The following is a 19926-nucleotide window of genomic DNA, read 5'->3' as shown; positions in this document are numbered from 1 at the left end:
ATTCCTTTAGCCTTGGCTATTTCAACAGCATTATAACTGTCCTTGAAATGAGCTTGCTAGGCAGAGGAAAACTTGTTCTTTTCTTTTTCTTTTGAAACCTTGCCTTGCCACATTCTGGGCCTTAGCTTTTGCTTTTCTTGGAGTGAATAAGTGCAGTACTTATTATTAATATTATTTTTAAATTTCTGCCTCACTTTCAGGACCCCTCTCTTTGCTGAGAGTTTTCCTTTTGTTTAATAAATCCTGTTCTATTCTACTCCCTCTCCACTGTCTGTGTGCCTTATTCTTCTTGGTTGCAGAGTAAGAACTCAGACCTAGCTGCACTAAGGACTAAGAAAACTACAAAGGAAGCAAGAGATTGGAGTGATTGAAGGAAGAGACCATGAGCCAAGGAATGCAGGTGGCCACTAGAAGCTGAAAAATGCAAGGGAACCAGATGGTCCCCTCAGAACCTCTGAAGGAGCCAGCTCTGCCCACACCTTGACTGTAGCCCAATGAAACTGATTCTGAATTTCTGACCTTTAGATTTGTAAGAGAATGAACTTGTGTTGCTTTAAGCACTGAGTTTTTGGCAATTTGTTACAGCAGCAGGAAACCAATATAGTCCTCTGCTTGCCTAATGGGTCCCTTAGGCATGAGGGGAGGGTGAGGACTCATTATGGATTTGACCAGGAAGGGTAGATTTGACCTGCTTATTGACCAGAGCTGAAAGACATACGAACCTGCCTTGCAGATGTAAACTAGGGGTGGAGCATGCTGAAGAGATATAAGCAAGACTCTGGTCTACTCTAGGAAGTAGAAGGTAGTGCCAGCAGGAGATACAAACAGAACATCCAATTCTCGTGGCAGGAGGACGGTGAGTTTGCACAGAGAAGGGGCACAGGATGTTGATGGCAGGCTGAGCTGTAAATATTTTTAGGTATTTGGTTCCTATTTTGCTTATACCTAAATTAATGATAGAAAAGAGGATTTCCACTAGGGTTTTGGTCTGATTGTTTTTGGATGTGGGTTACTGGTACCCAGTGGGGAAGAGGATTGAGACACAGGAGGAGATGCCTGTTGGGAGACACCCCTACCCGACAGGTGCTGAATTCCAGGAGGATGTGTGAGGCTGGAGATGCTCTCTAAGACTGCGAAATTCATCACCAGAAGGCTAGTGAGAGAAAGCAAGGGTACCCCCATGGAGTTGGACCTGACTGTGGCTGGATATTCTGCAAGTGGGTTAGTTCACACAATGACTTACTCATGTTGATGCTCCATTTATATGGATATAGCTGAAAGTCAGAAAGGAAATAGAAATCTGTGAGTTTAGCATCGAAATGCCGAAGGCATGTCAGAGTGTGTGTACTTTAGGTAGAGGACAGTCTCTGGGCTGTTGACTTAGCTCTCTCCATTCTTCTTGTATATGTAATTCTAAGAAGTGTGGTCATCTGGTTTCTGCCAAACAGATGAGGAAGCCAGGAGATGAGAACGGACAGACAGACAACCCTCAGAGGCAACAGCTGGAAGCCTATGTTAGAAATGCTAACAGTGGGCCGGGCACGGTGCCTCACACCTGTAATCCCAGCACTTTGGGAGGCCAAGGCAGGTGGATTACCTGAGGTCAGGAATTCGAGACCAGCCTGACCAACATGGTGAAACCCTGTCTCTACTAAAAATACAAAAATTAGCCAGGCATGGTGGCAGGCGCCTATAAACCCAGCTACTTGGGAGGTTGAGGTCAGAGAATCACTTGAACCTGGGCAGTGGAGGTTGCGGTGAGCTGAGATCATGCCATTGCACTCCAGCCTGGGCAACAAGAGTGAAACTCCATCTCAAAAGAAAGAAAGAAGGAAAGAAGGAGAGAAGGAAGGAAGGAAGGAAGGAAGGAAGGAAGGAAGGAAGGAAGGAAAGCAAGCAAGCAAGCAAGAAAGAAAGGGAAATGCTAACAATGAAAAAACAAATCAATACACACACAATAGTACCTCCAGCTGCTCCTGCCACTCAGCCCTTCCCAAGAACTTCCCAATCTCCCTACAATCCACCAATCCAGGGTTAACTCCTGGCAGAGCAGGGAGCTTCCAGACTCTCTTCCACACCAAGTCTGGCTTCTGTTGTGATTGGTTATGCCCCGGCTCTATGGATACCCGTGAGCATAGATGTGCATTACTTTAGTAATCAATTAAGTTAGCTAACTTTCCCCTCTCAATACCTGGTAAAAGAAATCCAAAAACATCATAGTTAGGGGTCTTTTCTTTTCTCTCTCTCTCTTTCTTTCTTTCTTTCTTTCTTTCTTTCTCTCTCTCTCTCTCTTTCTTTCTTTCTTTTTGAGACGACAGAGCCTCCTTCCTGAGCCTCCCAAGTAGCTGGAATCACAGGCACATGCCACCATGCCTGGCTAATTTTTGTATTTTTAGTAGAGGCGGGGTTTCACCATGTTGGCCAGGCTGGTCTCGAACTCCTGACCTCAGGTGATATGCCCCCCGCCCCTTGGCCTCTCAAAGTGCTGGGATTACAGGTGTGAGCCACTGTGCCTGACCGGGGTCGTTTCTTGCCCGGAGAATTATATATATATATATGTTATAGGCCCAGCGGACATCAATATATTACAATGCAGGAGAATAACTGATGTTCATATTAGTGGAACTCAGTCATTAAGAAAAGTTTAATAACATTCAGTTTTATCTATTTAAAAATGTACCATGCATTTTAGAGGTTTTAATCATTTTGGTGCTTACAAAGGATTGAGCCTGTAACCATCAGAACTTACTTGTTCAGAGTGACTCATTCTTCAGGATGAGCTCACACTCCTGCATGAAACAGAACAATAGCCTTTGTGTGTTACTTACAGCCAAAATATGCATATTCTTGTGTAGCCAGACTCATTCTTTTTTGTTTGTTTGTTTCTTTGTTTTTATTGTTGTTTTTGAGACAGAGTCTCGCTGTGTTGCCCAGGCTGGAGTGCAATGGCACGATCTCAGTTCACTGCAACCTCTGCCTCCCGGGTTCAAGTGATTCTTGTGACTCGGCCTCCTAAGTAGCTGGAATTACAGGCACACACCATCATGCCCGGCTAATTTTTGTATTTTTAGTAGAGACGGGGTTTCACCATGTTGTCCAGGCTGGTCTTGAACTCCTGACATCAGGTGATTCACCCACCTCGGCCTCCCAAAGTGCTGGGATTACAGGTGTGAGCCACCGCGCCTGGCCCACCAGACTCATTCTTTTATGCTGGTCCTGTGCAGCCTGGGCTAATGGTGCCTCCCTAGTCATTGGTTCATCATCTGTCCTTGCTCACCTGGGCTGACAGTGCTTCCCTGCTCACCTGGGCTGACGGTGCCTTCTTGCCCACCTGGACTGGCCATGCCGCCCTGCCCCCTTCTTTTTCCTTGCCTCAGTGGGCCTTATCAAGGGGCAGTGGTAGAACCAAGGAAGAACAAAGGCTCCTTTCTCCCTTTGACCTTATGTTGTAATAATGATACGCTTGTCAACTCATCTCGGACAGCCAATCCAACCATAGGCCCTAGAAAAATAGGAGTTTAGAATTAAAAAAACAACCTTGATCAGCCAAGGATGTGGTTGGATGAAGGCAGAAGGAAGCTCATAGCATAGAGAGACTCACTAAAAATAAAAGCAACAAAAACAGAGCGGACATAGGGCATGCACCTGTTGTCCCAGCTACTTGGAGAGGACGAAGTGGGGGGAGGTTGCTGAGGCAGGAGGATCACCTGAGTCCTGGGAGGCTGCAGTGAGCCATGATTGCACCACTGCACTCCAGCCTGGGCAACAGAGTGAGACTGTGTCTCAACAAAGAAAACAAAACCCAAAAAACAAAAACAAAAACCCACCACCACCACCACCAACAAAAGCAAACCCGAACAAACAACGTGTCTTCCAAATCCAAGAAGACTCACGTTCAAAGGTGATGGAAAATTTCAGGGTTGAAGTAGACAAGGAGTCAGAAAATAGGCAACCCTACTTACCATACCCGATTCTGGGTCCAGCATGTCCTTGGCAGGGTGCTGCACGGTCAAGGGACGTGAGTGACCCTCTCTCTAGAAATGTGCCCTCGCTGGCAGATGGCCTTGCTACTCCAAGAGTCTATCATCTGATCTGACCCCCTTATTGCCTTAATCACTCACTTTCACACCAATTCTCAACACCAGCCAGGTCAACAGGTTGCCAGCCAGCCCAGGCTCTTGCCTGAGCGAAAGACAGGCAGAACCAGGGCAAAGCGTCAGATGTGATGGGTGGATACGCTGCACAGCAGTTCTGCGGCAGGGCTGCTGTCATCATAGCCACACAGATGCAGTATGTGCACTGTGTTTTAAGGAGCTGTGTGAGGCAAGGAAAGTCCCAGGGCCCTCCTGGGAAGCCAGCCCCAAATGCCTGCGGCAGGGCAGTGAGACCCATGGGGCTGGGAGCTGCCAGGAGTGGTGGGCCCTCTCCATTTCACTGTGCTCTTCCCGGAGCACTCCTCTCTCTGACTCTCCAGGGCCCTTTCCTTCCTCCCTCCCTCTCTGGGCAGTCTTCCCCTCCCCCGTGGCCCAGGCTTTCTCTGAGCTCCTTCCTGCTCCAGTCCCCCTCGCCTGGGCTCATCCAGTCCTCCCAGGCTTCCATGACAGCCTGACATTTCAGTCTCTGCCCGTCTGCTGCTCCCTGATTCTTTCTGGGTCTCCCAATTCAGATTCCCAAGAAAAAATTCAGATGACCGAGTTTGTGTTTTCCTGCCAGTTCGATGTCAAGGGTCCCGCCCGGGCTTGTAAAGGGTCTTGCTCTCCTCAGCAGAGGTGGGGTCTCGTGATTTACAAGGTAGCCCTTTCCCCAGGGCTGGGAGTCAGCAGGTGTGCGTCACTGATTTAGCAAGGACAGGTGAGTGGGTTTCTCATTTTTGCAAAGAAATGGTCCATAAGCTGGAGATTGCAGCATTTTTCCTCCTGTTCCCTCACTAACCAGCTGGGTGGCAATGGTAAGTCACTTCCTTTTCCTGTAAAATGAGGGGTCTGAATAGATGCTAATGCCATTTGCTACACACCAGGCACTGCTCCAACTACTGCAGGCACATTTATTGATGAATTTCCACAAAGGAGGTGCTATCACTAACTCCTTTTAAAGAAAGGAGGCGGGCAGGTGCGGTGGCTCACACCTGTAATCTCAGCACTTTGGGAGCACCAGGCGGAAGAATCGCTTGAGTTCAGGAGTTTGAGGCCAGCCTGAGCAACATGGTGAAAACCTGTATCTACAAAAAATACAAAAATTAGCAGGGCGTAGTGGCATGCGACTCTGGTCCCAGCTACTTGGGAAGCTGAGGCAGGAGGATTGCTTGAGTCCAGGAGAAGTGAGCTGAAATCGTATCACTGCACTCCAGCCTGGGTGACAGAGAGAGACCCTGTCTCAAAAAAGAAAGAAAGAGAGAAAGAAAAGAAAGAGATAAAGGAAGAAAGAAAGAGGAAAAAAAAAAAAAAGAAAAGAAAAGAAAGGAAAGCTGAGGCACAAAGCACTGAGTAACTTGCCCAAGGTCACACAATTAGCAGGTGGCAGAGATCCGGTCTAGTTTCAGAATTCTTGCCCTTGACCATGCTTTGCTCTCTCTCTGAGATTCTTTCAGCTCTTGAGCTTTAGAAATTGAAGTTTCCAGCAAGTTCTTTGCAGCAGCTGATGTTCTCTGTTAAATGACAGCGGGGAGTCTTTGAAATATTCAAGAGAGCCTGGGTTCACTGCTAACATCCTTGTTGTGAAGGCCTGCTGCCGTTTGCCATTCCAGGACCAAGTGGATAATGAGTTAAGCTAGGCTGGGAGGGGGTTCAGCTCCCCACAACAAGGCAGGGGCAGCCCTTTGTGTCCGGCAGCATGGTAGTCCCCGTGCAGGAGCTCCAGCTGCCCTTTGTGTTTGACCTTGTGGAAGGGCATGGGAAACGCTGGCCTGTCAGCAGGCATAAACTCAAAAGTTTCTCCTTCAGCTAGTTTCAGGGACGGTCTAGCCAAGTAGATACACAGGATGAGGTAATCCATGGATCCTGTGAGGGAAGTTGGCTGATTGACTTAGGTGTGCCCAAGTGCCTGTAGGTGTCAGAACAAATCTATGCAGAAACGCGGACGCCCACACCAGCTCGGATGGCCTAAAGGCACGCATTGGAATGTGGCTCATGAGCTGGGACCCGGGATCAACCGCTGGTTTAAGGAGAGGACCGTGAAATGCCCGAACGTGGATTCCAGGCTGTCTCCCCGGGTGCCTGGCTGAGGGCAGCCACGTGTCTGCAGCGGTGGCATGTGTCCACGACTGAGACAGGCAGAGTTTGCAGGCAGCGGTAATCCATCAGCAGTCCCCAGATCTCTAACGTCAGGCGAAAGGGCATAGGAAGTCCCACTGTCCAGGAAAGTCCTTCATCCTGCTTCTCCCTGCCTTGGGCCTTTTCCCATTTCCGCGGTCACCTGTCCACAATGGCTGCACTGTGCGGCCCTGCAGGTGCTTCTGACACTGAACAACCAGACCCATGGACTGACCGGATATGAAACTGACGTGGGAGGAGATCAGGCAGGTGCTGGGGCTGCCTGGCCCAATGCACAGAGCCAGAAGGGCTGTTGTGGGGAGGGTGTTATTGTTTTAGTGGGTGCAGCAACGAGTGGCTTAGCCAGTTGGGCGGATCACTTGTAAATTGTTATTTACAGTTTCTGATCCTTTAAAAGAAGAGCTTCGCGGGAATCAGTCTTCATTCCAGATGTGCAGCACCATGAGGGCCCTGGTGCCTCTGTTGTCCCTGTTCCTGCTGGGTGGCCAGGCCCAGCATGGGTCTGACTGGACCTACTCAGGTAAGCCCCTAGCCCCTGCACGCTCCCTCAGTTACCCTCACACCCTTACAACAGGACAAGCGCCCTTCTTTTTTTTTTTAGACAGAGTCTCACTCTGTTGGCCAGGCTTGAGTACAGTAGCGTGATCTCCACTCACTGCAACCTCCGCCTCCCGGGTTCAAGTGATTCTCCTGCCTCAGCCTCCTGAGTAGCTGGGATTACAGGCACCTGCCATCATGCCTGGCTAATTTTTGTATTTTTAGTAGAGAGAGGGTGCCACCATGTTGCCCAGGCTGGTCTCGAACTCCTGATCTTAGGCGATCTGCCCACCTCCCAAAGTGCTGGGATTACAGGCGTGAACCAGCACGCCCAGCCAAGACTCCTCCTTTAGGGCATTTCCCAGGATGGCCAGGGAGCCCACCTGCCATCTGTTGGGGATCTGCTCATTGTGGCTTCAGATGTTATCTTTGCAGTGTCTCAGAAGGTATGGAGAACAAGCTGAACTGAAACTTCAAATAAGGAAAAGAAGGAAATAGCTTTCCCCTTCACAAACTCCTGATTTATTTACAGGCTTTTTGCTTTTTTTTTCCACTCACAGTGTTGGCTGGTTCGAAAGCACACTCACTGCTTCTCTTCGTAAAGACATTTGCTTTGTTGGTCTGTGTAAGTGGAAAATAAAGTTCTTAGAAAAGACTCTCGCTAACCTCACGGAAGGTGCTGTGGGGTTTACGAGACCTTCTTTCTTGGAAATTTCATGGTAGGCAGTTTACCTAGAACATCTTGACATAAGAACCCAGTTCCCTTTGGTCTGTGGGAGGCCAAAACCAGACTTTTTTTTTTTTTTTTGAGACAGAGTCTTGCTTTGTTGCCCAAGCTGGAGTTCAGTGGTGCCATCTCGGCTCACTGCAACCTCTGCCTCCTGGGTTCAAGCGATTCTCATGTCTCAGCCTCCCAAGTAGCTGGAATTACAGGCACTCATCACCATGCCTGGGTAACTTTTATATTTTTAGTAGAGATGGGGTTTTACCACGTTGGCTAGGCTGGTCTCAAACTTCTGACCTCAAGTGATCTGCCCACCTTGGCCTCCCGGAGTGCTGAGATTACAGGTGTGAGCTACCACACCAGGCCCCAAACCAGACTTTTAAAATGTGAAATGTAAAATCCTGGCATTCAGCATGGGTTCTGGTCCACATGTGAGCCAAAGCTAGAAGGCTGTGTCTGTGGGGTGTGTGGACACTAAATGGCCCTTTCCAGGGGCAGTGAGGAGAGCTTCTTCCCGCGTCCCCCTCCTTTCTGTACAGGACCATGGACTTGGGTCCATGAGGAGGCTGGTGGCCACTGGCCGATGCAGGAAGTGAGACAAACATCTGCTTCCTGCAGAGTCCGCCCCAGCTCAGCTGCTCCAGAAGCATTCCTTCAGGATGAAGGGGATGATCTGCTAAGTCAAGGGCAATGGAATTAGGGACATCCTGGGAGGTTCAGAAAGTCCAGCCAGCTCTGACCAACCGCTGTGTTCCTGAGCACAGTGATCTTACACATGGCAGTGCCTCAGAAGCCTGGGGCATTCTGCTTCACTTGGCCAAGCAGTGCAGGCAGGTGGTTCAGAGGTGAAAGAAGAGAGAATTCAGACAATGAAGTCCTTGTCCTCCCCACGCTCTGCCCAGCCTCTGAGACAGTGGGCTTCCCGGAAAGCTACTAGGGACTCTGGGAGAACCTGAGAGTAGCGTAGCTTTTGTAAATGACTTTCAGGGATACCTGAGAGATGTTCCAGTATTGACAGTGGCCTGGGCCAAAGCATCTTGCTCTGAGAAGGGGTTGTGCTAGAGGCCTCTTGCTTGATTACAAACCAAAAAGCGCTGAGAGGCCCCGGTACAAACACCTTTTTTTTTTTTTTTTTTTTTTTTTGAGAGTTTCACTCTTGTTGCCCAGTCTGGAGTGCAAAGGCACGATCTCGGCTCGCTACAACCTCTGCCTCCTGGGTTCAAGCGATTCTCCTGCCTCAGCCTCTCAGGTAGCTGGGATTAAGGGCTTGTGCCACCACGCCCGGCTGATTGTTTTGGATTTTTAGTAGAGACGGGGTTTCTCCATGTTTGTCAGAGTGGTCTCGAACTTCCGACCTCAGGTGATCCGCCCGCCTCGGCCTCCCAAAGTGCGGGGATTACAGGCGTGAGCCACCGCGCCCAGCCACAAACACCTTTCTTAAAACAAGCTGTGTACTCACCACGCAGCTACCCCCGCACAGGGAGCAGCGGAGAGATTCTCCATGCCACATGGCTGACACCAAGCTCCACAGCTGGTTGGGGGCCAAGTCACCTATGATAATGACTCACCTGTGTTACTCTGTCCCCTATGATTATCAATCCTCTCTGAAAAGATCAACTTTCTCCTTATGAGTTCTAAAAAAGTACTCACTCTGGGTTGTCCTGGAACCTGATGCTTCCCTAGTTTCCCTGAATCCATAAGTGTAGACACCTAGATGGTCTTTACCATACTGGGAATCCATAAAAGGGCTGGAGCAAGAAAATAGTGGTGGGGGGTTCCTGCAGCATGGGGAGGTGCGGGCTATGTTCCTGTTGGGGGCATGGAAGGACAATGGGGCCCTTGAGAGGAAATGAGGAAGAGGCCTCAGGAATAGCACAGGAATGGCAAGCCAAGGATCCCTCCATGCATTCATCAGCTGGAAATAAGTCAAAGGAGAGCAAAACGTTCTGTATAAAAGATTCTCAGGCCGGGCGCAGTGGCTCACGCCTGTGATCCCAGCACTCTGGGAGGCCAAGGTGGGTGGATCACCTGAGGTCAGGAGTTAGAGACCAGCCTGGCCAACATGGCAAAATCCCGTCTCTAATAAAAACACAAAAATTAGCCAGGAGTGGTGATGCATGCCTGTAATCTCAGCTACTTGGGAGGCTGAGGCAGGAGAAGCTCTTGAATCTGGGAGGCAGAGGTTGCAGTGAGCCAAGATCACACCACTGCACTCCAGTCTGGGTGACAGAGCGAGACCCTGTCTCAAAAAAAAAAAAAAAAAAAAAAAAAGACTTTCATTGATTTCAAAACACTGTCTTGCTCCCAGGGCCAGCAGTTGCCACAGGAAAGTTAGAGGTTAGGACCAAAGCCCCTCAAACACCAGAGTCCTTGGAGTTGACCTCGTTGTCTTTTTGGCCTCCTTCTGGGGGCCCTGCTTCCGCTTTCTGGAAGGTGCTGCCGTGGGTCCCTGCCCAGCGGGCCCTGGCCTCTGGCCCGGTGAGGTTCCTGCAGAGTGGGCTCAGCCAGGCAGCCCCTTGAACTGTCTCTCTCCTGTCTCAGAAGGAGCACTGGACGAAGCGCACTGGCCACAGCACTACCCCGCCTGTGGGGGCCAGAGACAGTCGCCCATCAACCTGCAGAGGACGAAGGTGCAGTACAACCCCGCCTTGAAGGGGCTCAAGCTGACGGGCTATGAGACCCAGGAGGGCGAGTTCCCCATGGTCAACAACGGCCACACAGGTAAGGGGAAGCGGTGGCGAGGGGCTCCAATCCACGGGCAGCCCCTGGCAGCCTGCAGGGGAAGGCAGGCGACACGTGTCCCTGCCAGGAGTGGCTTACACAGAGACACAAAGCATGGCCTCAGAACTGGAGGCCTCGAACATGAGGGTCGAACATGAGGGCTGAGCGGCCGGGAAACCTGGTGGCTCTTCCAGAGAGGGCAGCATCTGTCTTTCCACTCAGCTCCCTGCTGGTCCCTTCCTGCCATGTTATCCTCTTACTCGAGCTCACCCAACCCACGCAGCAGGCGACAGGCAGGACAGGCCGTGCTGCTGAAGCCACTTTTCCCACGGGGACTCTCTGTCCATCAGCTGGGGTCAGCTTTTCCACAGTTCCTATTTCAGTCTATTCAGCTCAAAGCACCTGACAGGTAGGACCAGGGTTTCTCAGAGTTTTAAGAAGGAAGCTCTGGTTTTCTGCTCCCTACAAGAAAGAAGGTGAAGGTCAGACAGAAAAAGCAGGGCCGTGGGGATGCCCCACTTCAGGAATCCAATATGAGAAACTGTTAATTTTTTTAATTTTTTTTTTGAGACAGAGTGTCACTATCTTGCCCAGGCTGGAGTGCAGTGGCATGATCTCAGCTCACTGTAGCCTCCACCTCCTGGGTTCAAGCGATTTCCCTGCCTCAGCCTCCTGAGTGGCTGGGATTACAGGCACGCACCACCACGCCCAACTAATTTTTTTTTTGTATTTTTAGTAGAGACAGGGCTTTCACCATGTTGGCCAGGCTGGTCTGGAACTCCTGACCTCAAAGTTATCTGCCCACCTCAGCCTCCCAAAGTGCTGGGATTACAGGCACGAGCTACCACGCCTGGCCTGGAAACTGAAATCTGTGCTTTACTTGTACAGAACATCCTCCTGATTTTCCAAGTTGGCTCGACTCCTCTGAGCCTTATGACCACCCCAGGAGGGGGCATTTTTCAGACAGGAAGTCTGAGGCCTCAGGAGGTCGAGGGACTCACCCAAGGCTACACGGTGTCTGACGGCCAAGATGGGCTCACACCCCCAGATGTCAGGTTTCTTGGCCACATCCTTCTTAGGTATTGCACTCTCTCACTCCTGCCTGGGTTGAGACAGTTCCCTGCCTGCCACACAGCAATACAACAGTCACCGGACTTGGCCAGGCATGGTGGCTCACACCTGCAAACCCAGTACTTTAGGAGGCTGAGGTGGGAGGATCACTTGAGGTCAAAGTTTGAGACGAGCCTGGGCAACTTGGTGAGACTCCATCTCTACAAAAAATCAAAACGTTAGCCAGGAGTGGTGGTGAGTGCCTGTAGTCCCAGCTACTTGGGAGGCTGAGGTGGGAGGATTACTTGAGCCTGGGAGGTTAAGGTTGTGGTGAGCCGAGATCACCACTGTACTTGAACCTGGGCAACAGAGCGAGACCCTGTTTTTTTTTTTTTAAAAAAAAAGGGTCACAGGACTTAGTTTTCTTATCTTGAACCTGGGCAACAGAGCGAGACCCTGTTTCTTTAAATAAATAAATTAAAAAAAGAAAGGTCACAGGACTTAGTTTTCTTATCTTGCACAATCAAGAAAATAAAACTGGCCTGGTGAGATGGCTCATACCTGTAATCTCAGCACTTTGGGAGCCCGAGGTGGGCAGATCACCTGAGGTCAGGAGTTCGAGACTAGCCTGGCCAACATGGTGAAACGTTGTCTCTACTAAAAATACCAAAATTGGTTGGGCGTGGTGGCGTGTGCCTGTAATCCCAGCTACTCGGAAGGCTGAGGCAGGAGAATTGCTTGAACCCAGGAGGCGGAGGTTGCAGTGAGCCAAGATCATGCCATTACACTCCAGCCTGGGCAACAAGAGCAAAACTCCACCTCAGAAAAAAAAAAAAAAAAAGAAAGAAAAAAAGAAAGAAAACCAATTGTCCTTTATAGGACTGGTGAAAGTAGCAAATTGGAGAATGAAGCTTTGTCTGTAAAAGGACTCAGGTTTATGTGGCCAAGAGCCCTGAAATACACAAAGAATGAACAAAAGCTTCATTTTCATTATAACATCAAGCTCTTGTTTCCAAAATTACTCTCGGACGCTTCCAGATTGGCAGGCTGAACTCTTCCTCCTCTCCTTGTCCTCTCCTTTTTTTTTTTTTTTTTTTTTTTTTTTTTTTGAGACGGAGTCTCGCTGTGTCGCCCAGGCTGGAGTGCAGTGGCCGGATCTCAGCTCACTGCAAGCTCTGCCTCCCGGGTTTTTACGCCATTCTCCTGCCTCAGCCTCCCGAGTAGCCGGGACTACAGGCGCCCGCCACCTCGCCCGGCTAGTTTTTTTTTTGCATTTTTTAGTAGAGACGGGGTTTCACCGTGTTAGCCAGGATGGTCTCGAACTCCTGACCTCGTGATCCGCCCGTCTCGGCCTCCCAAAGTGCTGGGATTACAGGCTTGAGCCACCGCGCCCGGCCTGTCCTCTCCTTGTGGAGAAAGGGTGAAGCACAAAGGCCAAAGGCAGTGGCTTTGTTCACCCTCCCTGGACAGCGGGCGGGAAGCAATCAGTGATGGAGGGATCTCCACGGGCAGCCCCTGCTGAGTGCGGGGTTCGTGCTGAGGGCCCGGGAGAGGGAAGGCATAAGGAAGAGAAGAGCCCAGCTTCCCAAGGGGCTTGCAGTGGCTCGCTCCTCCCAATTTCCAGAGGACCCTGTCCTTTCTTCCTTTGGGGCTGTGCTCAAATTTCTGTGGTCTAGAAGCCTGTTCCTTTGGGGTTCTCACCTCACACGACAGCATGCCGGACATTAGAGTGGACCCAAAGTTCACGTTAATTATATATATATTTTTTTAAAATTTTCTTTTGAGACGGTGTCTTGCTCTGTTGCCCCAGCTGGAATGCAGTGGTGCAATCTTGGCTCACTGAAACCTCCACTTCCCAGATTCAAGCGATTCTCCTGCCTCAGCCTCCCCGGTAGCTGGGACTACAGGCGTGTGCCACCATGCCCACCTAATTTTTGTATTTTTAGTAGAGATGGGGTTTTGTCATATTGGCCAGGCTGGTCTCGAACTCCTTACCTCAAGTGATCCGCCCATCTCAGCCTCCCAAAGTGCTAGAATTATAGGCATGAGCCACCGTGACTGGCCATAATTCTATTTTTTGATGTAAAGGGTTTTTTTTTTAGATGGATCTGTCACCCAGGCTGGAATGTAGTGGCATGATCTTGGCTCACTGCAACCTCTGCCTCCTAGGGTCAAGCAATTCTCATGCCTCAGCCTCCTGAGTAGCTGGGATTACAGGTGTGTGCCACCACTCCCAGCTAATTTTTGTATTTTTTGTAGAGATGGGGTTTCAGTATGTTCGCCAGGCTGGTCTTGAACTCCTGGCCTCAAGTGATCCACTAACCTTGGCCTCTCAAAGTGTTGAGATTACAGGCGTGAGCCACTGCACCTGGCCTGATATAAAGTATTTTGAAAGATTTTTATAATTTAGCTTTTGAAGTTATTTGGCTATACTGCCACTGGCTACTTTTCAGCAAGCTCCAAGCACATTCAGGAATTCTACTGAAGGGGAAAAAAAAATAACCTACAAACTTTGATTCTAATGAGAGTTTGATGAATACTAAGCTTAACAATAAAGTTGACGTGATGTATTAAAGATTTGTTGATTTTTGGTTTTGCAAGATTCTTTTATTTGAGACGAAATCTTGCCCTATCGCCCAGGCTGGAGTGGGGTGGCACGACCTCGGCTCACTGCAACCTCTGCCTCCCTGGTTCAATTGATTCCCCTGCCTCAGCCTTCCCAGTAGCTGGGATTACAGGCACGTGCCACCACGCCTGGCTAATTTTTGCATTTCTAGTACAGATGGGGTTTCACCATGTTGGCCAGGCCGGTCTCGAACTCCTGACCTCAAGTGATCCACCTCCCAAAGTGCTGGGATTACAGGTATGAGCCATCACGCCTAGTCAGGTTTTGACAGGTTTCTAATCACATGTATGGAGCAATCGTTTCAGTGTCATGAAAACCCTGTGGTCCACCTGTTTCATCTCTCCCTTCCTTCCTAAACCCTGGCAATCACTGATCTTTTTATTTGACCTATAGTTTTTCTTTTTCCAAAATGTCACATAGTTGGAATCATACAGCATGTAGCCTTTTCACACTGGCTTCTTTCACTGAGTAATATGCATTTAAGGTTCCTCCATGTCTTTTCATGGCTTGATAGCTCATTTCTTTTTAGTGCTGAATATTCTATTGCCTGGAGGAACCACAGTTTATCCATTCCCCTATCCAAAGGCATCTGGGTTGCTTCTCAGTTTTGGCAGTTATGAATAAAGCTGTTATAAAACCTGTGTGCAGGCCAGGCATGGTGGCTCATGCCTCTAACCCTAGCACTTTGAGAGGCTAAGGTGGGAGCATCACTTGAGCCCAGGAATTCGAGACCAGCCTGGGCAATGTAGTGAGACCTACAAAAGTAATCAAAAAATTAGCCTGGCATGGTGGCTCAAACATACAGTCCTAGCTACTTAGGAGGTTGAGGTGCGAGGCTCGCTTGAGCCTGGGAGGTCAAGGCTGCAGTGAGCTATGATTGCACCACTACACTCCAGCCTGGGTGACAGCGAGACCTTCTCTCAATCAATCAATCAGTCAATTCCATGTGCAGGTTTGTGTGTTTTCAATTCATGTGGGTAAATACCAAGAGCTTGCTTGATTGTATAGTAATGTCAGAGGCGTTTGAACCAGACTGACCCATCTTTTACAGGGGGTGGGTAAAATAAGGCTGAGACTTACTGGACTGCACTCCCGGGAGGTTAAGGCATTCTAAGTCACAGGATGAAAGAGGAGGTTGGCACAAGACACAGGTCATAAATCTTGCTGATAAAACAGGTTGCAATAAAGAAGCCCAACAAATCCTACCAAAATCAAGATGGCCACGAGAGTGACCTCTGGTCGTCCTCACTGCTACACTCCAACTAGCACCATGACAGTTTACAGATGACATGGCAACGTCAGGAAGTTACCCTATATGGTCTAAAAAGGGGAGACATGAATAATCCACCTCTTGTTTAGCATATAATTAAGACATAACCATAAAAATGGGCAACCAGCTGCCCTTGGGGCTGCTCTGCCTATGGAGCAGCCATTTTTTATTCCACTACTTCCTTTTTTTTTGGAGACAGAATCTTGCTCTGAGGCTGGAGTACAGTGGTGCTATCTTGGCTCCCTGCAACCTCTGCCTCCGGTTCAAGTGATTCTCGTGCCTCAGCCTCTCAAGTAGCTGGGATTACAGGCGTGCACCATCATGCCCCCGTTAAGTTTTAGTAGAGACGAGGTTTCGCCATGTTGGCCAGGCTGGTCTTGAACCCCTGACCTCGAGTGATCTACCTGCCTCGGCCTCCCAAAGTGCTGGGATTGCAGGCATGAGCCACCGCGCCTGGCCTATTCCTTTACTTTCTTAATAAACTTGCTTTCACTTTATTCTGTGGACTCACCCCAAATTCTTTCTTGTGTGAGATCCAAGAACCTTCTCTTGGGGTCTGGATCGGGACCCCTTTTTGGTACCATATAGACCAAGTTGGAAAGAATGGACGTTGAAATAGTATTAAGTCTTCCTATCTGTGAACATGGAATATTTCTCCACTTATTTAGTTCTTCCTGATTTATTTCATTAGTTTTATGATTTTCTGTATATAGATTTTGTCCATATTTTTGGGCAATTTTTGTATTTTTAGTAGAGACGAGGTTTCTCCATGTTGGCTAGGCTGGTCTTGAACCCTTGACCTCAGGTGCTCTGCCTGCCTTGGCCTTCCAAATTACTAGGATTACAGGCATGAGCTGCTAGGCCTGGCCTCCTCATTTTAAAATTAAATTTAAATTAGATTCAACATTTCAATAAAGAGAAATTCAAATTGAAACACAGGCTGTTGAGACACACAAATTGCTACAAAATTTCTAAAACTAACTCCCAATTGATCTGTTTTGCTGTAGACTAGTAACAGTTGGTGGGCCGGCACTGATCCATTAATACATATTGCCCAGGTGTAGTGGCTCTCCTATAATCCCAGCACTTTGAGAGGCTAAGGCAGGCAGATTGTTTGAGCCCAGGAGTTTGAGACCAGCCTGGGCAACATGGTGAAATTCTGTCTTTACAAATAAACTTAAAAATTAGCTGGACATGGTGGTGTGTGCCTGTAGTCCTATCTACTTGAAGGGCCGAGGCAGGAGGATTGTTTGAGCCTGGGAGGTAGAGGCTGCGGTGAGCTGAGGTCACGCCACTGCACTCCAGCCTGGGTGACAGAGTAAGACCCTGTCTCAACAACAACAAAATATATATTTAAATTTTCCAAAATACATTTGATAGGCTCCAGAAAAGCTTAAATGCCTGAGGTACTGGGCCTCTAGTGTTCAGTGTTTTCTTAATATATACTATTTTCTTAATAATTGCTATTGGCTACTTCTTTTATGAAGTTCCTTGAAGATACAGATAATCGTGTATTCATCTTTTCATCACGGTATTTCCCACAGATCCTGACAGAGCAAATTCAAAATGTTCACTGAATGGTGCATTTGAGCAGAAAAGACCTGAATATAAAAGGATAAGTCCTCAAACAGGCACCCATGAGTGACACAGAATTCTACACAGGTTTTGATTTTTTAATGCTCCACAGGGAGGCAGGAGGCTGGTTGTTCCTTTCTCTTTTTCAATTTTATTTATTTATTTTTGAGATGTAGTCTCACTCTGTCGCCCTGGTTGGAATGCAATGGCCATGATCTTGGCTCACTGTAAGCTCTGCCTCCTGGGTTCAAGCGATTCTCCTGCCTCAGCCTCCCGAGTAGCTGGGATTACAGGTTCGCACCACCATGCCCGACTAATTTTTGTATTTTTAGTAGAGACGGGGTTTCTTCATGTTGGCCAGGCTGGACTCGAACTCTAGACCTCAAGTGATCTGCCCTCCTTGACCGCCCAAAGTGCTGGGATTACAGGTGTGAACCGCTGTGCCCGGCCTCAACTTCTAGTGAAATAGCTTTTCACTAGAAAAATTTCAAAAGTAGTACAGAGATTTTCCACATGCTCTTTGCCCACTTCCCCTAACACTAATATCTTATAACCATAGTACAATTATTATTATTATTATTATTATTATTATTTTGGAGATGGAGTCTCATTCTGTTGCCCAGGCTGGAGTGCAGTGGCACAATCTTGTCTCACTGCAACCTCTGCCTCCCAGGTTCAAGCAATTCTACTGCCTCAGCCTCCTGAGTAGCTGGGATTACAGGCATGCACCACCATGCCTGGCTACTTTTTTTTTTTTTTTAGTAGAGACAGGGTTTCTCCATGTTGGTCAGGCTGGTCTCGAACCCCCAACCTCAGGTGATCTGCCCATCTCGGCCTCCCAAAGTGCTGGGATTACAGGTGTGAGCCACCACGCCTGGCCACCATGGTACAATTATTATTGAATTTAAATGATATAACACAGTTAACTCCAGACCTCATTTGAATGACATGACTTTCTCACTCCTATATTTTTCTGGTCCAGGGTCTAACCCAGGATTCCACATTGCACTTCGCTGTCAGGTCTCTTTAAGTCTCTTCCAATCTCAGTCAGTTTCTCAGTCTTTGACTTCCACGACCTTGACAGTTTGCTGATTGTTTCTTGAGCACAGCAAATTCTTGGATTATGTGGCTTTTCTCTTCTGATAAGAAACTGGTTACATTGGGTTCCCATAAAGGGGAGCAGCCTCTTCTGGAAGTTGAGTTGATTTGCAGATCGGAAAGTTTCAGCCAGTTGACTTTTGGGAACAGCCAGTTAACTTTTGGCCTTGCCTTTTCAAAAGCACAGCGATGGCCAGGTGCGGTGGCTCATGCCTATAATTCCAGCACTTTGGGAGGCTGAGGTAGGTGGATCACCTGAGGTCAGGAATTCAAGACCAGCCTGGCCGACATGGTGGAAACCTGTCTACACTAAAAATACAAAAAGTAGCCAGGCATGGTGGCGGGTGCCTGTAATTCCAGCTATTGGGGAGACTGAGGAAGGAGAATCGCTTGAACCCAGGAAGCAGTGAGCTGAAATCTCACCGTTGCACTCCAGCATGGGCGACAAGAGCAAACTCTGTCTAAAAAAAAAAAAAAAAAGCACAGCAACAGGCTCAGGTTTGTGGCTCTTTTCCAACTGGGCCTGTGTGGGCCTGTCAGTGTAACCAGAAGTAACACATTCTGTCTCCCGGGGGCTGTGTTTTGGGGAAATTGTGAGGACCTCTCTCATTTCTTCTGTGGTGCTGACTGTCCATTTAGGGAGCTCTGCTCGGGTCCTCAGTTCCTCAGCTCCCATCCGCTTTTAGCATTGCTGACCTTGCATGCCTCCTTTTCTTGCAAGCATTGATTTTTGAGGCCAGCCACATCTCAAGCTCTAAATACCAAGCACTTGTTCTGCCAAACGGCCGGTGAAAACCTTTCAGGCCAGATTACTGCGTTACAGCACATTACGTTATGAATTTAATCATAGCTCCCTGCTCCTTTAGACAATTTGGAAAGGAAGAAGGGGGGCATCTGACGGGTTTCAAATACCTCATATTTGCTGTCTTTTAAGAAAATGTTCTTGTTTACAGCCACCACTGATGACTTTAAATAGGAAGATCTTGCCGGGCATGGTGGCTCATGCCTATAATCCCAGCACTTTGGGGGGCTGAGGAGGTCGGATCATTTGAGGTCAGGAGTTCGAGACCAGCCTGGCCAATATGGTGAAACCCCGTCTCTACTAAAAATACAAAAATTGGCCAGGCGTGGTGGCATATTCCTGTAATCTCAGCTACTGGGAAGCCTGAGGCAGGAGAATCGCTTGAACCCAGGAGGCAGAGGTTGCAGCGAGCCTAGATCATGCCACTGCACTCCAGTCTGGGTGACAGAGTAAGATTCTGTCTCTAAATAAATAAATAAATAAATAAATGGGAAGAGCTTGCTCATGAGACACATGCTGCCTGGCCGTTTCCAATGCCAAAGTTCTATCCTCATGGGTATTTTTCTTAGTCACTTTTCTTAGTAACTGAGTCCATTTTTCCTTTTTGTGTAGTTCATTCCAAAAGACAGAGATTTCAGCTGGGTGTGGTGGCTTACGCCTGTAATCCCAACACTTTGGGAGGCCGAGGCAGGTGAATCACTTGAGGTCAGGAATTCGAGACCAGCCTAACCAATATGGTGAAACCCCATCTCTACTAAAAATACAAAAATGAGCCAGGCGTGGTGGCGGGCACCTGTAGTCTCAGCTACTTGGGAGACTGAGGTGGGAGGATCCCTTGAAGCCAGGAGTTGGAGGCTGCAGTGAGTTGCTCCAGTAAGTCATGATCGTGCCACTGCACTCCAGCCTAAGCAGCAGAGTGAGCCTGAAAAAAAAAACACCAGAAAAGAAAACAGTTCTAAGAGGCCCCATTTCCTATTCTTATACCTTCGGCAAATTCCAAAATCGACCAGAGATAGAGAGTAGAATTCTAGTTTCCATGCCCATTGACCGTAATTTTTCAGGACCTTCCCTTTCTCTGGGGCCAGCAAGCCGGACCTGCCACTATGTGGTCGTGTCTTTGGCCTGTTGGTTCTGAGCGGGAAGGTGTGTACTGGGGAGAGGCACTTACCCAGTCTGGTTTACTCGGTGCCTGGCCTCCATCCTGACCTCACCCTGTGCCCTGCGTGCAAACGCCTCTTCTCCTTTGGCGACCCT

General features: G+C 48.7%; 1 protein-coding gene and 1 long non-coding RNA gene across 15 annotated transcripts in view; one reads left to right on the top strand and one right to left on the bottom strand.

Moving 5' to 3' along the window:
• The first annotated feature begins 789 nt into the window (after window positions 1-789).
• CA6 (carbonic anhydrase 6) overlaps window positions 790-19926 on the top strand; it is a 39146-nt gene continuing 20009 nt past the window's right edge. For 3 of the 14 annotated variants that reach the window (XM_077975914.1, XM_077975855.1, XM_077975892.1), the window contains exons 1-3: window positions 790-919; window positions 6649-6789; window positions 10072-10251. In XM_077975914.1, coding sequence (XP_077832040.1) covers window positions 6699-6789; window positions 10072-10251 — 271 coding nt within the window. In that variant the 5' untranslated portion in view covers window positions 790-919; window positions 6649-6698. Of the gene's footprint in view, window positions 920-4376; window positions 4949-5574; window positions 6515-6648; window positions 6790-10071; window positions 10252-19926 lie in introns of those variants that run through there. The other 11 variants (XM_077975829.1, XM_077975840.1, XM_077975847.1 and 8 more) reach the window with 8 other exon arrangements.
• Window positions 6669-19629, bottom strand: LOC144336611 (uncharacterized). Its single transcript, XR_013408578.1, has 3 exons — window positions 19571-19629; window positions 9769-10836; window positions 6669-6833 (listed from the first exon to the last, which is right to left on the bottom strand). It is a non-coding gene; the product is annotated as an uncharacterized LOC144336611 (long non-coding RNA).

The sequence above is a fragment of the Macaca mulatta genome, chromosome 1, assembly GCF_049350105.2.
Source record: "Macaca mulatta isolate MMU2019108-1 chromosome 1, T2T-MMU8v2.0, whole genome shotgun sequence".
NCBI classification, from domain to species: domain Eukaryota; kingdom Metazoa; phylum Chordata; class Mammalia; order Primates; family Cercopithecidae; genus Macaca; species Macaca mulatta.
Note: the sequence above shows the minus strand (reverse complement) of the source record. Positions and strands in the feature narration are given on the sequence as shown.